Source organism: Ranitomeya variabilis, chromosome 3, assembly GCF_051348905.1.
Source record: "Ranitomeya variabilis isolate aRanVar5 chromosome 3, aRanVar5.hap1, whole genome shotgun sequence".
Lineage (NCBI taxonomy): Eukaryota > Metazoa > Chordata > Amphibia > Anura > Dendrobatidae > Ranitomeya > Ranitomeya variabilis.
In genome coordinates, this window is record NC_135234.1 from 496,622,208 (window position 1) to 496,645,798 (window position 23,591).

General features: G+C 44.2%; 1 protein-coding gene across 5 annotated transcripts in view; it reads right to left on the reverse strand.

Moving 5' to 3' along the window:
* Positions 1-23,591, reverse strand: part of HJURP (Holliday junction recognition protein) — a 61,199-nt gene that overhangs the window by 33,141 nt on the left and 4,467 nt on the right. For 2 of the 5 annotated variants that reach the window (XM_077296822.1, XM_077296825.1), the window contains exons 2-4: positions 10,924-11,025; positions 5,367-5,433; positions 3,288-3,331 (exon numbers count right to left, since the gene is read on the reverse strand). In XM_077296822.1, the coding sequence (XP_077152937.1) occupies positions 3,288-3,331; positions 5,367-5,433; positions 10,924-11,025 (213 nt within the window). The remainder of the gene's footprint in view (positions 1-3,287; positions 3,332-5,366; positions 5,434-10,923; positions 11,026-23,591) is intronic. The other 3 variants (XM_077296823.1, XM_077296826.1, XM_077296824.1) reach the window with 2 other exon arrangements.

A 23,591-nucleotide genomic window follows, 5' to 3' on the forward strand; every position in this document is an offset into this window, starting at 1 on the left:
ACGTCCTCCGTGGGAAGGCACGGACGACCTCCTGAATCACTGTCCGAGGAGGAATCTGAAGAGTGGACCGAGGCTGGGGAAGTAGAGGGAGATCGGGATGTTTTATGACTCCCTTGTCTCTGAGAGGTATCCGACTCTGTAGACGCCCTACGGCTTCCCCCTCTTGGTTCGCTAAGGGCCAATTTTAAGGAGTCTTTTATTTCAGCCTGTATTATGGCTTTAAGGCTAGTGGTGAAATTAGGGGTTTCTTCTTGAATAGTCTTATTTATGCAGTCAGCACAGAGATCCTTCCGATACTGCACTGCGAGCGGGTTTTTACAAAGGGCACACTCTCGGTTCTTTGTTTTACCGGTAGCTTTCCTGGACCCCTAGTGATCAAAACAGAAAAATGGACCCTGTTACCATAAGGGATACATTCACGTAGATCACTCACCACCGCCGACAATCAAGGGTACCGATTTTTGAGGCTGGACAGATGCACGTGAAGCGTCCCTCCTGGACGTTGACGAATCTTGCCGGACGGAACGACCACTGTTTTTACCACTTGAGCGGCTGCTCCTGGTATGTTGGTGGCTCGGCAAGGCATCTGGTGAGAGCTCCGGCTGCTGCTGCTGTGAAGAAGACTGCTGCAGCTGCTCTTGTTGTCCTACCTCCATGGCGAAGTTTTTGGACATGAGCGCGTCTTCTGTGGTCCAGCACCCTTTTATGGGGCGACCACTGCACTCCCCGCCTCTCCGGTGCCCAATAGTGATCCCTCCCCCTCTCTGCCATGCCGCCGGAGTCTTCATTCACCGGCCGGCGTTTTCTTCATGGGCGCCGCCATCTTGGATCCGGCGCCTGCCTCCGACGTCACACGGGCACGCCCATTCACAGCGGGCCTGACGTGCGACGTCAGAAGAGCGACCCGGAAGCGGCCGCCGCGCCGGCAGAGAGGGGTGGGCGGCGTGGCAGCCATGGAAGGAACCCGGTCCTCCAACCATGCTGCACAACGCCCGCACGGACGCAGTGACCCGGGGGGACCTGCGGACGGCGCCTCCAGGACCCGAACTTCCGACGCACAGGCGCTGCCTGTTCTTCCACGCCGGGACGGGACCTGGGTAAGTCGAACCGCCGTGTTCAGCACAAGGGTCCCTGTCAGGACAGGAAACCCAACTGAAGCGAGGGAGAGGTACCGCCCTTTTATTTTCAGTAGGGTTCCTGTCCTGACTGGGCGGATCCCCTCTCTCAGGTGTGCCGTCATGGGGGAAGGGAAAAAGTACTTTTTCATTTTTACGGATCAATTTGTGAAGCACCTGAGGGTTTAAAGTGCTCACTATGCATCTAGATAAGTTCCTTGGGGGGTCTAGTTTCCAAAATGGGGTCACTTGTGGGGGAGCTCCAATGTTTAGGCACACGGGGGCTCTCCAAACGCGACATGGTGTCCGCTAAAGATTGGAGCCAATTTTTCATTCAAAAAGTCAAATGGCGCTCCTTCCCTTCCGAGCCCTGCCGTGCGCCCAAACAGTGGTTTACCCCCACATATGAGGTATCAGCGTACTCAGCACAAATTGAACAACAACATTCGTGGTCCAGTTTCTCCTTTTACCCTTGGGAAAATAAAAAAATTGTTGCGAAAAGATCATTTTTGTGACTAAAAAGTTAAATGTTCATTTTTCCCCTCCATGTTGCTTCTGCTGCTGTGAAACACCTGAAGGGTTAATAAACTTCTTGAATGTGGTTTTGAGCACCTTGAGGGGTGCAGTTTTTAGAATGGTGTCACTTTTGGGTATTTTCAGCCATATAGAACCCTCAAACTGACTTCAAATGTGAGGTGGTCCCTAAAAAAAAATGGTTTTGTAAATTTTGTTGTAAAAATGAGAAATCACTGGTCAAATTTTAACCCTTATAACTTCCTAGCAAAAAAAAAATTTGTTTCCAAAATTGTGCTGATGTAAAGTAGACATGTGGGAAATGTTATTTATTAACTATTTTGTGTCACATAACTCTCTGGTTTAACAGAATAAAAATTCAAAATGTGAAAATTGCAAAATTTTCAATTTTTTCGCCAAATTTCCGTTTTTTTTCACAAATAAACTCAGAAATTATCGACCTAAATTTACCACTAACATGAAGCCCAATATCTCACGAAAAAACAATCTCAGAACCGCAAGGATTCGTTGAAGCGTTCCTGAGTTATTACCTCATAAAGGGACACTGGTCAGAATTGCAAAAAATGGCAAGGTCATTAAGGCCAAAATAGGCTGGGTCATGAAGGGGTTAACTCTGGCGGAGAAAACTGCGCGGGAGCCCACGCCAATTTTTTCTGGGATTTAACCCTTTAATTTAATAGCTAGAGCCCCCAAATTTTACACACAGACAATTCTGACATTAGTAAAGAGGAATATGTAATAAAAGAAGGGATAGGAGATGGTTTACTGTATGTAAACCATGTCTCATATCCTGTCGGGTTTGTGAAGGAGATAGGAAAAGCCGGCAATTGAATTACCGGCTTTTCTGCTATCTAGCGTCGAATTAAATATATATATATATATATATATATATATATATATGTGTCTCACTGACATATATACACACACACACACAGTATTATATACTGTATGTATGTTTTTAAGAATATTTGAGCCGATTGATCCATGGTATGTCCATTTTGGAAGCCCGCGGGGGTGGGGCTCGGGGGAAATCGCCATATGGATGACACAGAGAAATTTGTGCATTAAAAAAAATAAATAAAAAAAAATCGCATCCTCGCAATACAGGATATTGTTTTAGGACAATTACTGCGTATTACGGCTGTAAAAAACAGACCGTATTTACTTACGCCTAGTGTGACGCCGGCCAAAGGCTAAGTTCACACTGCGTTAGCAGCAACCTGTTCAGCACATACGCTAACGGGCTGCTGCTAGCGCAAGTGCCAGCGTTTGCATCCCGCTAGAGCAGATAGAGCTCTGCTAGCTCTATCTGCGCTAGCAGTGACAGACCCGGAAACGCTGCAGCCCGCGTCTCGGGGTCCGTCACTCAATGACGGCACATCGCTAGCGCACGCCCATTGCATTCAATGGCGGCGTTAACGGACTACGTTACACCGCGTTATGCTGCGGTGTAACGTAGTCCGTTAAACGGGTCACACTAACGCAGTGTGAACCCAGCCTTAGGGTCTTACTAGTAAAAAAAAAAAAAGAACGTGTTGGTTATAAATATTAAATATATATATATATATATATATATATATATATATACACATACATACACACAAGATAAATATTGTACACAGGTATAAGAATACATACCACATTTTCTGACATTACCGTTTGATTTGTCCATGGACGTCGACCTGGAATAAAAAGTGTTATTAATTGTACCTAGTACTTCTATGCAAAGTTGTTTTTTTTTGGTTTTTTTTTTTAAACTGGCAGCATGTATACACACACACAAAAAAACAAACCTCTTTCTTCACATTTCAGCATTTTAGAGGTCTCATCCCATCTGTCCTTCGCTCTCTTACTGCACTGATCATTCACTCATTTCAATGCAAAAATCCACCTCGAGAGAGGCTGAGACAATAAGGATTTCAGCTTTACTGAAGGATCATGTTACAGTTTAGCAAATGGAGTAGTTCTGTAATTTTTTTATGTTTTGTTGATTTCAGGAGACAAAAAACGAAAAGTGACAGAGGTTTTTAATTTGAGCAAAGGTATAGCCCACAAGGCAATTCCATACTTTTTTTTTTTATTATTTTTACAGTATACTTACAAGACATAGGCCAAGTAGACTCTACACAATCTGCATCTATATCTGGAACTTTCGACAGGTGCATGCTACGTACAGAGAGCAGCATGATGTAGGAAGAGAAACCCAGATTCCAAAGATGTATCTGAGCTGAGAAAGCTAACCTCACACGCACCATGTTCTCTATGTACATACTCTACTGACATATGAGCTGCTTATCACAGGTGGTGGCGGAGTCAGCCTAGCAAGCGCATACAATGTAGTCTGGATAATAATCATCAGGTGATAAAACCTTCATTGTAAGGAGCACACAGCTAGATAAGGGACATCGTTAAAAGGGACTGTCAGCGCAGAATTAAGGTGGGAAGCTGTATTTAAATGTTTGGCCCCGCTGTGAAGCACCAAGCGGCAGGACTTCGTTTAAACAGTCATTCTGTGCAGAGTCCCCTTAACGAACAGAGGTATTTTTGGTTTTGATTTTTTGCTCCCCTTCTTCCCAGAGCCATAACTTTTTTATTTTTTGGTCAATATGGCCATGTGATGGCTTGTTTTTTTGCGGGACGAGTTGTACTTTTGAACACCACCATTGGTTTTACCATGTCGTGTACTCAAAAACTGGAAAAATATTCCAAATGCTGTGAAATTGCAAAAAAAGTGCAATCCTAGTTTTTTGGGTTTTTTTTTACCATGTTCACTCAATGCTAAAACTGACCTGCCATTATGATTCTCCAGGTCATTACGAGTTCATAGACACCAAACATGTCTAGGTTATTTGTTTAAGTAGTGATAAAAAAAAATCCAAACATTGTTAAACAAAATTTTTTGGGATACCCGTAATGTCTCAATTTGTCGTGATCAAGCGTTGGGTCAGGGATTATTTTTTTGCACGCCGAGCTGACGTTTTTAATGATACCATTTTGGTGCAGATAAGATCTTTTGATCATCCGTTATTGCATCTTACTGCAATGTTGCGGCGACAAAAAAAACCCCCAAAATTCTGACCTTTTGACTTTTTCTTGTTACGTTGTTTAGCGATCGTATTAATTTTTTTTATATTGATAGATAGTGATACCAAATATGTCTGACTTTTTTATTGTTTTATTTTGAATGGGGGGCGATTTGAACTTCTATATTTTTTTAATATTTAAAAACTTTTTTTTTTTTTTTTACTTTTGCCATGCTTCAATAGTTTCCATGGGAGACTAAAAGCTGTCATAACCCGATCGGCTCTGCTACATGCAGGCGATGATCAGATCGCCTGTACGTAGCAGAATTGCTGACTTGCTATGAGGGCCGACCATTGGGCGGCGCTCACAGCAGTCCGGCAATGATAACCATAGAGGTCTGCTGGAGACCTCTGGTTGTCATGCCAACCCATCGGTGACCTGCAATCATCTGATGGGGGTCACTGATGGGTGGGATTTCTGGCCGGAAAAGATGTGGGCTTAGCGCCGGAGTCCACATCAAAGGGAGGGAGTCCGACATCAGTGTACTGTTACACCCAATGTTGGAAAGGGGTTAAAATGTAATCCTAAAACATCATATCCAAGTTAAACAAGGTGTAAAATGGTGAAGAAAAATTAAAATTAGAATTAAAAAATTAAATTAATTTAAAAAAAAAACCAAAAAACGTTGCTTACCATTACGTGTCTCGTACGTAAGATCTTCCATAAATACAACCACATCATTGTCAAAAGGACGATTGTACTGAATTTAAGAAACATAAGAATACGTTAACATTGTATGTCAGTGGCATAACACATGATCAGATATGACATTTAGAAAAGAATAATATGATAGGCTGGCTAGAATACGTTTTATCTAGGCGCTTGCAGTGCTGGTCATAAGCACAAGATGCAGATAATGTTTAAGTCCCAAATTTCTAAAAGTAACCTCTACGACTGACACTACAAAACATCTGTGCACCACAGGATCTCTTTAAAGCGAATTTGTCAGCAGGTTTTTTCTACTTCATCTGAGAGCAGCTTAATGTAGGCAAATAGAAGTTGAATCCAACGATGTATCACTTAGTTTGTGTGAGAACGGCTGCAAACAGTAATCAGAGTTTTTAGATTTAGAATGCAGCAGGGCGGAGAAAGGTAACCCTGCCCACACCAGGTCTCTCTGTGCAAAGCACATAGACAGTGAGCTGCATATCACAGGGAGAGGGGGCATTGCCAGACTAGTGTAGTCCAGCGATGTTAATCTCTTGGTGATAAATCCTTTGCAGTTAGTAAACAGCAGCACGCACTTTGACAAGTGACACAACCCTGAAATCTGTGTGTCACCTTCTATTCCTAGCTTTCTACAGATTTACATAGCAAAAGCATCTGTGCTGACAGATTCCCTTTAACAGGCCACCCGAGCTGGCGGCTGCCATGATGACCTGTCTAGATGTCGCTCTTGCCATTAACAGTGATATAACCAATCGTGACTGAAGCAGGAGGAAAACCCTCCTGCAGTACCTGGCAGCCGGCTCCAGTCTTCTCGGTGACAACCCTGAAAAAGATCAGAGCCAAAAGAGCAGGCAAGACCAACCTGCTTCATTGTGACTGGTCTGCCTGTAATGACAAAGCAATGACAGTGAACGCCAGGTGAGACCACAGCAGATTGGTCCTGGGCCGGCAAGCTACATGTCTCCTGTGTAGGAGACTGCAGTCTTTTTTAAACTATCATTACTTTAACCCTTTAATGACCACCAATACGTCTTCTTACTGGCCTGCGATATAAGAAGCTAGCATCCCCCGACAAGTGACAATTCGGTAGCTTTCAGCTGTACACTATAGCTGACAACTTGCTGCATTAGCCACGATCAGTGTTGGCACCGACTATGGTAGTTTAATCCCTTAAAATGCTGCTGTCAATAGTGACTACAGCATCTAGATGGTTAGAGTGTGGAGCCTTCCCCTTTAACCCTATTGGCACCCTGAAATCTTAATCGTGTGGTGCAGATGTTTGACATTGCAGTTTATTGCCAAATAATGGCCTTAAAGTCTGCCGATTATAGTAACCTGTTCAGAAGTTATCAAAATTTAGGTAGTAAAAATAAACGCTCATTCCGGTCATGTCACTTTGCATTAATTCCTGAAAAGCACCTAAAGGCTTAATGAACTACCCCGAAGCAATTTTGAATAGTGGAGGAGGTGCAGTTTTTAAAATAGCATCACTTTTGGGTGTTTCCAATATATAGGACCCCCAAAGTAATTTCAAAACTAAACAGGTCCGTATAAGTTTTGTAAAACTCCTTAAAAAAAAATAAAAAATGAAAAATTGCTGCTACATTTATAAACCTCCTACAATGCTAACAAAATAAAACATTTTACAAATGGTGCTGATGTACAGTGCCTTGCGAAAGTATTCGGCTCCCTGGAACTTTTCAACCTTTTCCCACTTATGCTTCAAACAAAGAAACCAAATGGAAATTTTTGGTGAAGAGTCAACAAAAAGTGGAACACAACTGTGAAGTTGAACAAAATTTATTGGTTATTTTAACCCCTTCAAGATGCAGCCCTTTTTCGTTTTTCGCTCCCCTCCTTCCCAGAGCCATAACTTTTTTATTTTTTTGTCAATATGGCAATGTGAGGGCTTATTTTTTGCGGGACGAGTTGTACTTTTGAACTACACCATTGGTTTTATCATGTCTTGTACTAGAAAAATGGGAAAAAATTCCAAGTGTGGAGAAATTGCAAAAAAAAGTGCAATCCCCCACTTGTTTTTTGTTTGGCTTTTATGCTAGGTTCACTAAATGCTAAAACTGACCTGCCATTATGATTCTCCAGGTCATTACGAGTTCATAGACACCAAACATGTCTAGATTATTTTTTATCTAAGTGGTAAAAAAAAATTCCAAATCTTGTTAAAAAAAAAAAAAAAAGGTTGTGCCATTTTCCGATACCCGTAGCGTTTCCATTTTTCGGGATCTCGGTCAGGCGAGGGCTTACTTTTTGCGTGCCGAGCTGACGTTTTTAATGATACCACTTTTGTGCAGATACGTTCTTTTGATCGCCCGTTATTGCATTTTAATGCAATGTCGCGGCGACCAAAAAAAATGTAATTCTGGAGTTTTTTATTTTTTTCTCGCTACGCCATTTAGCGATCAGGTTAATCCTTTTTTTTTTTTTTTTTTTATTGATAGATTGGGCAATTCTGAAAGCGGTGATACCAAATGTGTATGTTTGATTTTTTTTATTTTATTTTGAATGGGGCGAAAGGGGGGTGATTTAAACTTTTATATTTCTTTTTTATTTTTTTCATTTTTTTTTTAAACATTTTTTTTACTTTTGCCATGCTTCAGTAGCCTACAAGCTGGCATAGCCTGATCGACTGCTACATAGCAGCGATAATCAGATCACTGCTATGTAGCTAAATTACAGGCTTGTTATGAGCACCAACCACAGGGTGGCGCTCACAGCAAGCCGGCATCAACAACCATAGAGGTCTCAAGGAGACCTCAGACTGTCATGTGACGGGGGTCGGCGATGCGAGCATTTCCGGCCACGTGGCCAGAAGCGGTAGTTAAATGCCGCTGTCAGCGTTTGACAGCGACATTTAACTAGTTAATAGCGGCAGTTGGATAGCGATTCCACCTGCTGCTATTGCGCGCACATGTCAGCTGTACTAAACAGCTGACATGTCGCGACTTTGATGTGGGTTCAGCGCCAGAGCCCACATCAAAGGGGGAGACACGACATGCGCAGTACTAGTACGGGGCATGTCGTGAAGGGGTTATATTTTTGTGGAAATTCAAAAACTGAAAAGTGGGAGGTGCAATATTATTCGGCCCCTTTACTTTCAGTGCAGCAAACTCACTCCACTTCATTGTGGATCCCTGAATGATCCAATGTTGTCCTAAATGCCTAATGATGATAAATATAATCCACCTATGTGTAATCAAGTCTCCGTATAAATGCACCTGCTCTGCGATAGTCTCAGGGTTCTGTTTGAAGCACAGAGAGCATCATGAAGACCAAGGAACACAACAGGCAGGTCCGTGATACTGTTGTGGAGAAGTTTAAAGCTGGATTTGGATACAAAATGATTTCCAAAACTTTAAACATCCCAAGGAGCACTGTGCAAGCGATCATATTGAAATGGAAGGAGTATCATACCACTGCAAATCTACCAAGACCCGGCCGTCCCTCTAAACTTTCATCAAAAGCAAGGAGATGACTGATCAGAGATGCAGCCAAGAGGCTCATGATCACTCAGGATGAACTGCAGAGATCTACAGCTGAGGTGGGACAGTCTGTCCATAAGACAACAATCAGTCGTAAACTGCACAAATCTGGCCTTTATGGAAGAGTGGCAAGAAGAAAGCCATTCCTCAAAGATTTCCATAAAAAGTGTAATTTAAAGTTTGCAACAAGCCACCTGGGAGACACACCAAACATGTGGAAGAAGGTGCTCTGATCAGATGAAACCAAAATTGAACTTTTTGGCAACAATCACCAAAAATTTACATTTGGTTTCTTTATGTTTGAAGCATTATTGTGGGAAAAGGTTGAAAAGTTCCAGGGAGCCAAAAACTTTCGGAAGGCACTGTAAAGTAGACAAGTGGGAAATGTTATTAATGTTTTTGTGTCGTATGACTATCTGAATTAAAGGGATAATCATTCAAAGTTTGAAAATTGCAATTTTTTGGAACTTTGTCAAATTTCTGATATTTTTGTAAATAAATGCAAAACATATCAACCTAAATTTACCATTACCATAAAGTATGATGTGTCCAGAAAAAAAATCTCTCAAAATCAATGGGATATGTTGTACCATTGCAAAGTTATTAGTATGTAATATAAGTGACACTGGTCAGATTTAAAAAAAAATGTACCTGTCACTAAGGGGTTAAAGTAATACCACACGAAACTGCACAATAACATACATGTGTGAAGAAATGTGGTATGGTATCGCATCCCCATCGTACATGTACATTGATTTTGCTTTACAGGGGTTTTTCTATGAACAAAGTTAATTTTAATCAAAATTTTAATCAAGAGATGTTTGAATAATAAATAACTTAAATAATTGGAGGTGTTCAACCCATTAACGCCCACCCATATGCTTTTTAACAGCGGAAGTTCAGGTACTTATTCCTGAGCGCTACTTTTTAACGGCTTTGAGAAATAAGGGTATAGCGCCTGCCAGCGTTGGAAAATCTCCAGGGTCCAACTGACCTGATCAGGGACATTTTTTTTTTTACGGTCCCCTGATCGCAGTTATTCACTGAATAACGGCAATAAATTTTTTTTTTTTAAAAAAGCCTGATTTAAAATTCACTTCTCTCTCCTTTGATATGTTCTAACATAGAAGACAGAAATGGGGAACCCAGCCCTTCTAATCTGTCCCCCAGCCCTCCGAGTCATCTTCGTGTAAAAAAAACAAAAAAAACTTGTGCTCCTGTCGACATCTGCCGGCCAGTACCAGTCAACAATAGGGAATCTTTCCCTACTGGTTCCTTTTGATCACTGGTGATAAGGTCTATCACAGTGAATAATAAAATATATATATATATATCCCCTTTGTCACCAGCTTAGTTAGGGGGAAAAAAAAAAAAAAATTACAGATGGGAGTCATAGCTGATTTTTTCTTTGAGGTAAAACATTGCTGAAAAATAGAAAGTGAAATGTGTAAGCTGTAATCCCATGCTGTCTTGTCTGTATACTCTTTTGCTTCCCCCTCTGTATAGGAGATGTGGTATGATCAGACCAGGTCCCTGCACAGCAATTACACAGCAGGGGCACATTTATAAGATTAGCTCAGCACAGGCATTCTTTTTTTTTGTTGTTGTTTTTTTTTTTTTTTTTTAAAACACAACCAATTGTGGAACTTATTTTTATTGCATGATCTATTAATTAAAATGTGCTTTGTTCATGAGAAAAACCCTTTTAAGGATTAAACTTTCGCAATGAGCAGACAGTGTCCTGAGCAGTACGCAAGCACATGCATAGCCTCATGCGGCAACTACCACCTGCCAATGCAGTACATTTATGGCGCTGGAACCAATTAAATTAGACACACCGCATAGCTCCATTCAAATCTATTGGTGTGCTGTATTACTTTGACTCATTTGTATGAAAGTCCAATAGAGAATGCACTGATTAAAAATTTCTGGTATGTTTCTAGGAAAGGTCAGAATCTTTCTAAACCTGAAGGTATGCCATTTTTAGTAGAGATAAGATAGATATAGATGTACCTACTAACCTTTTCAAAAATGTTTTTCATTCTTGATTGAAATCCCCGCTCACTTCTGTCCAAACCTTTTATGAAATCACTTTCTTCGGCAATCTTCTTAATGCCAGGAGTCTAGAGCAATGAACAGACACCGGATGGATATTGTCATATAATGCTTGTAACAAGCACTTCTGCAAATTTTAATAAGTGGTAAATTGCAACTGTTCTTGAGTTAACACTTTTCTTTACTGCTAGTTGCCTAGACCGATCACAGCTGTATAGCTTGAAAGCACTGCGCTGATGCTGGCCAGGATTAAAAGGCAACAGCTCGCTCAAGCTATCCTGACCAATGTAAGTGCTTACAGGCGCAATAGAATAAAAAGCCTATAAGCACTGTGCATGTTCTGCTGTCAAGCAGGAGGGGTCGGTTTTCAAGGCAACGAGCAGGTTTCAGAGAACATGGCGTCCGGATGGCTTCTCCTTGCCCTAGTTAATTAACAGGTCTCTAAGTACACACATAAGACAGACATACTTGGCTGTAATTGCGCAGACAGGCTCCGATTCATGCTGAAACACAGGTAGCATGAATCCAACACTGGCTCTAACATACCAAACTATTCTAATGTTTATATTCATGAATATGTAAAAAATTGTTTGCAAATTTTGCCTAATTGTACCCATCTTTTTATATACCGTAAATGGCAAGGCAAAGTATAACCAAGCATGCTACCAACAGGGGTATTTTCATTTTACATATTTATCACATTCACTGACGAGCCTGCAATGAGGGGTCCTGCTCTCTCCATTTACAGCTATAGCACAAAGTTGGGGACTCCATTCCTTGAGACGTGTGTCCCCTCCAAGATATTTAAGCAGTGTGCTAGATAATTGTCTCATCAGTGACCACCACTTTCAGAATGCACCTCGCAAGCCAATTAGTTGATCACCTCTGCTCCCAACAACTCAGCAATCAGTTTGTCAGGGAAAGCCACAGCTATTCAGACCTTTCCTTCAGTATTGTATGGTGTCCGTGTAATAAGAGCAACTCCTATACAGCAGCCCTCAGTTTTGGCTTACAGAGAGGAGTCCTAAGTAGAAAACTATCAGTGATGTTGAATATGCTCTGAAGAATATGGGGGAGATGTCATTTCATGCCAATCGACTACCTTATCGGTTTGAAGCGGAGACCAGACATCTGGCTTAGCAGGGGGGTCCAGCTTCAACAGATCCAAGTGAAAAAGCTCACACTTTAAGCAGCCTAGCTGGTACCAAGACCTTACTGGCAGGATGTATTCCCTACCAGGAGTCCACGCTATGTAACGGCTTCAATCAAATTCCCCAGATGACAGTTGTAATTTAATAAGGAAATTGTAGGAATGGGCTGAATGCCTGCCAGGGTTCCAATCCATTCTAGCACCCCAGGAATGGGAGATACATAGAACGGCTAGTAGAAACCAGGTAGCAAAGCGGTGTTTGGTCTCCAAGTGCAATGGGCCCAGACAGATCCGATGGCGCCAAAACTGCTGCCCGATGACCTTCCGTTGAGAAGTTATGATCCATCTTAGGTTTTGGAGTTTCAGCAACCAATAACCCATGTGAGGCAAGCTTGGACCATCCCGGGGTCAGGAAAGGGAGAAACCGACCAAGGGGTTAAGTACTCATGTGAAGCCGTGTGGCCTTTTGTTAAAGGGAACCTGTCACCCCCCCCCAGGCGTTTTTAACTAAAAGAGCCACCTTGTGCAGCAGGAATGCTGCATTTTGACAAGGTGGCTCTTTTAGTTCTGGGTGCTCTAACTGCCGAAATAATCCGTTTTGTAATTTATCCTAAATACCTTTTCCTCAGTCAAGGAGGCCGGCCTTTTCCCCCTGCTGCAGACAAGGATCTTTATTTTAAACACAAAAAAAATAAAACAATGATTTTTCATTCCTTCTCTCCAGCGAACGCTGCTGGAGAGGAGAAATGAATGGCGGCTTCAGCACCACGCTGGGGGGACAGCGCTTACTGTAGCGCTGTCTCCTGCACAGCACACGGACAGCATCCGTGTGCGGTACGTGTTTTACACGGACCCATTGACTTTAATGGGTCAGTGTGATCCATGCGCTCCCAAGACACTGACATGTCTCCGTGTTTTGCACACGGACACACGGTCGGCAAAAAATCAATGACATCTGCAGAGACACATTGATTTTAATGTGTCTACGTGTGTCAGTGTCTCCGGTACGTGAGAAAACTGACACCACACGTACCGGAGCCACTGACGTGTGAAACCGGCCTTATATGAAGTCCTGTAAGGGACAAAAGCATTGTTCTGCCAGCTGGAAGAGTCTGCTTGCTGCCATCATTAGGGCGTGGTACCTTGTTCCCCTATGGTGGTTGATATATGCAACAGTTGCCTGGTTGTCAGACATGACAACCCCCGAAGGAAGGGAAGAATGCCTCTTAAAGTCCTTTCCACGGCCCGCAACTTTCCGGTTAGATGCCTGATTTCATCGAGAGATGACCAGGTCCCCTGAACTGTGGGATTTCTCAGGTGTGCACCCCAACCCGAGTTGCTGTTGAGATTATGTCATCTACCGGCCTTACCAATTGGACCCCTGATGTCAACTTTAATGTCTCCCATCCAAGAGAGGGAGTTCTGATCCTTAAAGAAAGTTCCACCTTCCCTTCTAAATGTCCTCCTAGCAGTATCTGTGCAGACAAAATTTCCTACTGAAGCTGTCTCATGTGGAATTGGGCCCATCTTACTGCTGAGATGCAGGATGTCAGGCATCCTAACAGGAACATTGCTTTCCTTAGGGTATGTTTCCACGGTCAGGATTGGCTCAGTATTTGCTCAAGATTTGAAGGAGGTGAAATCTGCATCTGAGGTCACTGGCAGGTCACCTGTGTTTTTTACATTAGTTTTTGATGCGTTTTTTCCACATGTGTTTTTTTTTCGTCACTGGAAATATAACTTATTGAAAGTTGGCTTCTGGGAAGGAAAAAAAAGGTGATTTCCTGTTTGCAGATAGGGTATGTGCAGTCAGTAAACGCTGTGGGTTCATCTGCAGTGTCAAACCCGCAGTGGCCAGATGTTACAGCATAGTGGATGGGATTTCATGAAATCCCATCTCCACTATGCGTTCAAAGATGCAGGCGGCAGACCGGCAAAACCGCATCTAATTATTAGTCGCATGTGTAATAACTGGGGGAACGCAGCTTACTACACATGTGTACTAATTTACATATGTTGAGTCTTCATATCCAGCCAGGATCCTCTAGGACGATTCTTGCATCTCTCAGCTGTGATGCACAGTGGTCTTCCAGTCTTCCCACTACAAGAAAGTCGTCCAGGTAAGGGACGATAATTGTCTTCCGAGTACAAAGATAGCTAACATTTATTTAAATCATAGATGTCTATTTAATGTCATAATTAGAGATGGGAGAAACAGGACAGTAAAGTTCTGTGTCAGTGCCGAACACCTACAGTTCAGGCACGGACACGGAACACCGGGTGTTTGTTGCCAAGTCATGTGCATGACAGCGCGGCAAACAGTTTCTGATCGGCGGTAAAATCATTACAGCCAGTCAGACAGCCGCAGTTCCCACGCTGTCAAATGACAGCGTGAGCCCGCAGCTGGGGAGGTAAAAAGTTTACCTCCAGTCACTGGCGTCCGCTGATGGGACAATTGCTCCTCGCAGCCAACGCCTGCTGCTGCTGCTAATAACAGTAAGAGAAGGCGGCGGCAGCTGATGGGAGTAGTCATCTATCACACGTGAGAAACCCTTTGACTGCGCAGGCGCGATATCTCACAGCGATCTGCGTCATCCACGTCAAGGACTGCATGCAGCAGCCGAGGGGTGGAGTGAGTGAACCGATGTCACACCCATCGGACCCTATTAGCATACATCGCTGGGGAAATATAAAAGGTTTTTATGGGAGATACATAGGAAGTCGGGTTTGCATAACTGACACTGAATAAAATGATATTTTTAGCTGGTAGGACAGAAAAGTGGTGACAGGTTCCCTTTAATGCACAGTGACAGTGAGATCCCTCACCAGCTCTTATGAGAAGAGGCGAGATGGCGAGAGCAGTCAGTTCACATTGTGAAGACAAAACTGGGTGACCAGCCCCGCCCCCCACAAATGATGTCAAGCAATAATGGACAATTTATACAGTGTAAGTGGCCTACGAACTCTTGAACTGCAATGTGTTGTTAAAGGGACTCTGCCAGCACAGTGGCTTATTACTTCACAGTGGGGTCAGTCATTTAAATATTCCCTTTATCATCCCCCCCTTTTCTTTGATTGACAGCTCTGGCTTCATAGGGCCAGAGAAAGGTGGCGATGGATGGAAACCAAGCAGGTGGGAAGGTGTATATAAATGATTGGCCCTGTCATGATGCACTGAGCGCCTGTACTTGGTTTGAAGAGTCATTCTGTGCTGACAGGATCCCCTTAAAGAGAATTTGTAATCAGGATTTTACACCCCAAACAGAGCATGTTAATAAAGGCACTTTAATGTTGGTCAAATCCTTACCTTTGTTACAGAAATCCATAGATAAAATCATATGCTAATGAGCTGTAAGTACAGTGGGTGGATACTGCCTCTCTCCCTATTTCCATATAGCTGCCTGCCTCCTGAGTGATCATGTCTCAGTGACTGGTCAGTCAGAGCCAGAATAGGGATAAGGCTGGAGCGCTTAGAGCATTACATATCCACTGCACTTACAGCTTATCAGCATATAATTTCCTCTATACATTTCTATAAAGGCCAAGTTCACAATAGGCATTTTTTAATGCCAATTTTTAGCTGCTTTTTACAGTAGCCTATGAGATTTCAGAAATCTCGTGCACACACTGTTTTTTGTCATCAGTATTTTGTGCTCTGCATGGTTTTTCACCTATTGACTTGAATGGGTGATGGGGGAAAAAAAAACGCACCAAAAACGCAGGTATCATGCTTTGTAGTGTTTTTTTTTGTGTCAAACCCAGATTCTTTGGAATAGAACCTTTTTTCCCCAACACTAAAGTTTATCAGCATTCACAAGAGAAGAGAAAATAAATGCAGCAAAAAACGTGTTTTTCTGCGGCTTCTTTCCTGCAAAGAGATCAGGTTTTGCTGCAGAAATTAAAAAGAAAAAAAAAAAAAAAAATGATGATTACCCCCGCCCCTGCTCAAGATTCTTTGAAAAGCCGGCAATTCATGTGCCGTGTACAGTAAAAATCACACTGACAGGTTACAATACAATAGATACAGTGGGGGAAATAAGTATTTGATCCCTTGCTGATTTTGTAAGTTTGCCCACTGACAAAGACATGAACAGTCTATAATTTTAAGGGTAGGTTAATTGAGAGATAGTATATCAAAAATAACATCCAGAAAATCACATAGTATAAATTTGCATTTTACAGTGAAAAATAAGTATTTCATCCCTCTAGCAAACAATAATAATAATTTTTATTTATATAGCGCCAACATATTCCGCAGTGCTTTACAACTTATAGAGGGGACTTGTACAGACAATAGACATTACAGCATAACAGAAATCACAGTTCAAAATAGATACCAGGTGGAATGAGGGCCCTGCTCGCAAGCTTACAAACTATGAGGAAAAGGGGAGACACGAGAGGTGGATGGTAACAATTGCTTTAGTTATTTGGACCAGCCATAGTGTAAGGCTCGGGTGTTCATGTAAAGCTGCATGAACCAATTAACTGCCTAAGTATGTAGCAGTACAGACACAGAGTGCTATTAACTGCATAAAGTGTATGAGAACATGATGAGAGGAACCTGATTATGTTTTTGGTTTTTTTTTATGGGCCACACAGGGATGGTTAGGTTAATGCATTGAGGCGGTAGGCCAGTCTGAACAAATGAGTTTTTAGGGCACGCTTAAAACTGTGGGGATTAATCGTATTAAGCTAGGTAATGCATTCCAAAGAATCGGCGCAGCACGTGTAAAGTCTTGGAGACGGGAGTGGGAGGTTCTGATTATTGAGGATGCTAACCTGAGGTCATTAGAGGAGCGGAGGGCACGGGTAGGGTGGTAGACTAAGACCAGAGAGGAGATGTAGGGTGGTGCTGAGCCATGGAGTGCTTTGTGGATGAGGGTAGTAGTTTTGTACTGGATTCTGGAGTGGATGGGTAGCCAATGTAATGACTGGCACAGGGTAGAGGCATCGGTGCAACGGTTGGTGAGGAATATGATTCTGGCAGCAGCATTCAGGACAGATTGGAGCGGGGAGAGTTTGGTAAGAGGGAGGCCGATTAGTAGAGAGTTAACAAGACTTAATACTTGGTGGCAAAATCCTTGTTGACAAGCACAGCAGTCAGACTTTTTTTTTGTAGCTGATGAGGTTTGCATACGTCAGGAGGAATTTTGGTCCACTCCTCTCTGCAGATCATCTCTAAATCACTAAGATTTTGAGGCTGTCGCTTGGCAACTCGGAGCTTCAACTCCCTCCATAGTTTTCTATGTGCTTCTTTTTGGGCCACTCTGGTGGGCTTGGCTGTATGTTTTGGGTCATTGTCTTGCTCGAAGACCCAGCCATGACCCATTTTTAATGTCCTGGCAGAGGGAAGTAGGTGGTCACTTGGAATTTTACAGTACATGGCTCCATCCATTCTCCCATTGATGCTGTGAAGTTGTCCTGTGCCCTTAGCAGAGAAACACCACCAAAACATAATGTTTCCACCTCCATGCTTGACAGTGGTGACAGTGTTCGTTGGGTCATAGGCAGCATTTATCTTCCTCCAAACACGGCAGGTTGCGTTAATGCCAAAGACTTCAATTTTTGTCTCATCTGACAACAACACCTTCTCCCAATCACTCACAGAATCATCCAGGTGTTCATTGGCAAACTTCAGATGGGCCTACACATGTGCCTCCTAGAGTAGGGGGACCTTGCAGGCACCGCAGTATTTCAAACCTTTACGGCATAATGTGTTACCAATGGTTTTCTTGGTGACTGTGGTCCCAGCTGCCTTGAGATCATTAACAAGTTCCCCCCCATATAGTTTTAGGCTGATCTCTCAACCTTCCTCATGATCAAGGATACCCCATGGTGCCTCAGATCGATGTCGATTGACATTCTTCCATTTTCTTACTATTGCACCAACAGTTTTCTTCTCACCCAGTGTCTCACTAAGTGTATGTGTCCACGTGCCGTTTTACATCCGGAATAGCAGCGGATTGAACGCTGCACAGAGCCGCAGCGTTCAATCCGCAGCGTCCAGATGTTACAGCATAGTGGAGGGGATTTTATGAAACACGCACCCGGCGGCCCTGCGATCCCGGACATGCAGCGCGTCTTTTTAGATCGCAGCATGTCCGTTTACCTTGCGGCGCCGCTGCGCCGCCGCAAGGTAAAACACAGGGCCCTATGTGTAGGGTGCGATGATGCCGGATGTGTGCAATGAACACATCCGGCATCATCGCGTCTCCAGAAGGGGGCGGAGCGAGTTTGCCACTCCGTCCAAACCGCCGGCCATCCTGAAAGTGGGCACGTACCCTTATGGTTTTGTAGCCCATTCCAGCTTTGGGGAGGTCTATGATCTTGTCTCTGACATCTTTAGAAAGCTCTTTGGTCTTGCCCATGTTGTAAAGGTTAGAGTCTGACTGATTAATTGAGTCTGTGGACAGGAGTCTTTTATAAAAGGTGACTATGTAAGGGCTCTTTCACACGTCCTGATATTTCCGGTACCGGGAAAAACCGGTACCGGAGATATCCGTGTCCGTATGTTCGTGTGCTCAAGTGGCACATACGTGCGGCATCCGTGTGCCGCCCGTGTGCCCCCTGAGGACCACACGGACCGTGCAGGAGAGACAGCGCTACACTAAGCGCTGTCCCCCCCGCATGTGGTGCTGAAGGCAGAATTCATCTCTTCTTCCCCGCCGGAGAGAAGAGATGAAAGATCTTTTTTTTTTTTTTCTGGGGGGGGGGGGGTGAAAAATAAAGTTTGCATGTGCCCCCGCGTACCCCCCCCCCCAGTGCGCCGCCTGGCCTCTTGCCGCAGAAATACTCACCCGGCCAGCTCCTGCGATGTCTCCTGTGTCCTCTCCGCGCTGCCAGCTTCTCCTGTGTGAGCGGTCACGTGGTTACAGTCAGTGAATAATCCCTGACTGTAATGAGCGGTCCCACGTGACCGCTCGCACAGGAGAAGCTGGCAGCGCGGAGAGGACACAGGAGACATCGCAGGAGCTGGCCGGGTGAGTATTTCTGCGGCAAGAGGCCAGGCGGCGCACTGGGGGGGGGGGGGGGGGGGGGACGCGGGGGCACATGCAAACTTTATTTTTCACCCCCCCCCCCCCCAAAAAAAAAAAAAAAAAAAAAAAAAACAAGAAAAAAAAAATGTCATTTCTTCTCTGTAGTGCTGTCTCTCCTGCGGGCGGTACGTGCACACGCAGGAGAGTGCACACTGTTCTCCGTGTGCAGTCCGTATTGTGGTCCGTGCTGCCGGTGGAAAACGGACATGTCGACGTGTTTTCAGCACGGACATACGGTCCGTGTGAAAACACGCACATGTGCATAGACCCATTCATTTGAATGGGTCTACGTGTGTCAGTGTCTCCGGTACGTGAGAAAACTGTCACTACACGTACCGGAGACACTGACGTGTGAAAGAGGCCTAAGACAGCTGTCTTTATTGCAGGTAACGAGTTGATTAGGAGTGTAACTGGTCTGTAGGAGCCAGAACTCTTAATGGTTGGTAGGGGGATCAAATACTTATTTCTCACTGCAAAATGCAAATAAATTTATACAATGTGATTTTCTGGATTCTATTTTTGATATTCTATCCTCAATGCTAGTATTAACCTACCCTTAAAAAATAAGCTGTTCATGTCTGTCATGTGGGCAAACGTACAAAATCAAATACTTATTTTCCCCATTGTATATACAGTGTGGATTCGAAAAGTATTCATACCCCCTTTGAAAATTTTTCACTGTTTCATTGCAGCCATTTGGTAAATTCAAAAAAGTTCATTTTTCTCATTACTGTACACTCTGCACACCATTATGACTGAAAAAAAGCAGAAATGTAGTAATTTTTGCAAATTTATTAAAAAAGAAAAACTGAAATATTGCATGGTTATAAGTATTCAGACCCTTTGCTCAGTATTGAGTAGAAGCACCCTTTTGAGCTAGTACAGCCATGAGTCTTCTTGGGAATGATGCAGCAAGCTTTTCACACCTGGATGTGGGGATCCTCTGCCATTCTTCCCTTGTAGATCCTCTCCAGTGCCATCAGGTTGGATGGTGAACGTTGGTGGACAGCCATTTTCAGGTCTCTCCAGAGATGCTCAATTGGGTTTAGGTCAGGGATCTGGCTGGTCCAGTCAAGAATGGTCACAGAGTTGTTCTGAAGCCACTCCTTTGTTATTTTAGTCTACGTTCACATTTGCGGTCTGCGCCGCAGCGTCGGGCGCCGCATGCGTCATGCGCCCCTATATTTAACATGGGGGCGCATGGACATGCGTTGCACTTGCGTTTTGCGACGCATGCGTCACTGCGGCGCACGCGTCTGGGCGCAGAGGACGCAGCAAGTTGCATTTTTGCTGCGTCCAAAATCAACCAAAAAAAGGACGCATGCGTCGCAAAACGCAGCGTTGTGCATGCGTTTTGCTGCGTTTTTGTTTGCGTTGTGCGTTGCGTCGCCGACGCTGCGGCGCACAACGCAAATGTAAACGTAGCCTTAGCTGTGTGCTTAGGGTCATTGTCTTGTTGAAAGGTGAACCTTCGGCCAAGTCTGAGGTCCAGAGCACTCTGGAAGACGTTTTCATTCAGAATCTCTCTGTACTTGGCCTCATTCATGTTTCCTTCAATGGCAACCAGTCGTCCTGTCCCTGCAGCTGAAAAACACCCCCATAGCATGATGCTGCCACCACCATGTTTCATTGTTGGGATTGTATTGGGTAGGTGATGAGCAGTACCTGGTTTTCTCCACACATACCGCTTAGAATTATCACCAAAAAGGTCTATAGTCGACTTATCAGACCACAGAATGTTATTTCTCTGGAGTCCTTCATGTGTTTTTTTTAGCAAACTCTATGCAGGATTTCATATGTCTTGCACTGAGGAGAGGCTTCCGTCAGGCCACTCTGCCATAAAGGCAGTGGAGGGCTGCAGTGATAGTTGACTTTGTGTAACTTTCTCCCATCTCCCTACTGCATTTCTGGAGCTCAGCCACAGAGATCTTCTTTACCACTCTCACCAAGGATCTTCTCCCACGATTGCTCAGTTTGGCTGAATGGCCAGGTCTAGGAAGACTTATGGTGGCCCCAAACTTCTTTCATTTAAGGATTATGGAGGCAACTGTGCTCTTAGGGTATGTGCACACGTTGCGGATTCTGCTGCGGATTTTTCCGCAGTGCAAAACCACTGCGGTTTTCACTGCGGATTTTATCGCGGTTTCTTCTGCGGGTTTTCAACTGCACTTTCCTATTGGTGCATGTTGAAAACCGCTGCGGAATCCGCGGAAATTGACATGCTGCGGAAAATAATCCGCTGCGTTTCCGCGCGGATTTTTCCGCAGCATGTGCACAGCGGTTTTTTTTTCCCCATAGGTTTACATGGTACTGTAAACTTTGGGAAAACTGCTGCGGATCTGCAGCGTCAAATCCGCTGCGGATCCGCAGCAAAATCCGCAGCGTGTGCACATACCCTAAGGAACCTTGAGTACTGCAGAAATTCTGTTGTCACCTTGGCTAGACCTGTGCCTTGCCACAATTCTTTCTGTGAGCTCCTTGGCCAGTTCCTTTGACCTGATTCTCATTTGGTCTGACATGCACTGATTGCTGTGAGGTCTTATATAAACAGGTGTGTGCCTTTCCAAATCAAGTCCTATCAGTTAACACAGCTGGACTCCAATGAAGGAATAGAACCATCTCAAGGAGGATCACAAGAAAGTAAACAGCATGCGACTTAAATATGAGTGTCTGAGCAAAGGGTCTGAATACTTATGACCATGTGATATTTCAGTTTTTCTTTTTTTATTAAATTTGCAAAAATTACATTTGTTTTTTTTTCAGTCAAGATGGGGTGCAGAGTGTACATTGTACATTTTGAATTTACCAAATGGCTGCAATGAAAAATTTAAAGGGGTCTGAATACTTTCCGTACCCACTGTAGATGTCAGTGACACATACATATACACTGCTCAAAAAAAAAATATATAAAGAGAACACTTAAACAACAGAATATAACTCCCAAGTAAATCAAACTTCTGTGAAATCAAACTGTCCACTTAGGAAGCAACACTGATTGACAATCAATTTCACTTGCTGTTGTGCAAATGGAGTAGACAACAGATGGAAATTATTGGCAATTATCAAGACACCCTCAATAAAGGAGTGGTTCTGCAGGTGGGGACCACAGACCACATCTCAGTACCAAAGCTTTCTGGCTGATGTTTTGGTCACTTTTGAATGTTAGTTGTGCTTTCAAACTCGTGGTAGCATGAGACGGACTCTACAACCCACACAAGTGGCTCAGGTAGAGCAGCTCATCCAGGATGGCACATCAATGCAAGCCCTGCAAAATTACCTCCAGCAGACCACAAATGTGCATGTGTCTGCACAAACGGTTAGAAATCGACTCCATGAGGATGGTCCGAGTGCCCGACCTCCACAGATGAGGGTTGTGCTCATAGCCCAACACCGTGCAGGATGCATGGCATTTGCCACAGAACACCATGATTGGCAAATTTGCCACTGGCGCCCTGTGCTCTTCACAAATGAAAGCAAGTTCACACTGAGCACATGTGACAGACGTGACAGAGTCTGGAGATGCCGTGGAGATATCTGCTGCCTGCAACATCCTTCAGCATGACCGGTTTGTCAGTGAGTCAGTAATGGTGTGGGGTGGCATTTCTTTGGAGGGCCGCACAGCTCTCCATGTGCTCGTCAGAGGTAGCATGACTGCCATTTGGTACCGAGATGAGATCATCAGACCCCTTGTGAGACCATATGGTGGGTGGGGTTGGCCCTGGGTGTCGCGGTCCGGTCCGGCGCCTCCTATCTTCATCAGATGACGTCCTCTTCTTGTCTTCACGCTGCGGCTCCGGCGTACTTTGTCTGCCCTGTTGAGGGCAGAGCAAAGTACTGCAGTGCCAGGCCTCTCTGACCTTTCCCGGCGCCTGCGCACTGCAGTACTTTGCTCTGCCCTCAACAGGGCAGACAAAGTACGCCTGCGCCGGAGCGTAAAGACAAGAAGAGGACGTCATCGTAAGATGGGAGGCCCCGGTCCGGACCGCGACACCCATCGTATAGGGACCGCCCCTGTGTGAGTATAATTAACCTTTTTCTCATCTTTTTAGGATACATCGGGGGCTTATCTACAGCATTACAGAATGCTGGTTGGCTTAGCTCACCTTCGATTTTGGGGCGACAGGTTCCCTTTAATAGCCTAGGAAAGGGCCATTGATATTGCCCCCTCCCACCTCCAGGCTAAAAACATCAGCTCTCAGCTGCCCCAGAAAAGGCGCATCTCTAAGATGTGCCGATTCTGGCACTTAGCCTCGCTCTTCCCACTTGCCCTGTAGCGGTGGCAAGTGTGGTGATACCAGTGACTGGAGGTAAACTTTATACCTCCAATCACAGCTGAGCACTCACGCTGTCTTTTGACATTGTGGCAGCCACGGCTTTCTGACTGGCAGGGATGGTTTCACCGCCGATCAGAAGCGGTGTCAGGCATATGACAGCATGTCATACACTA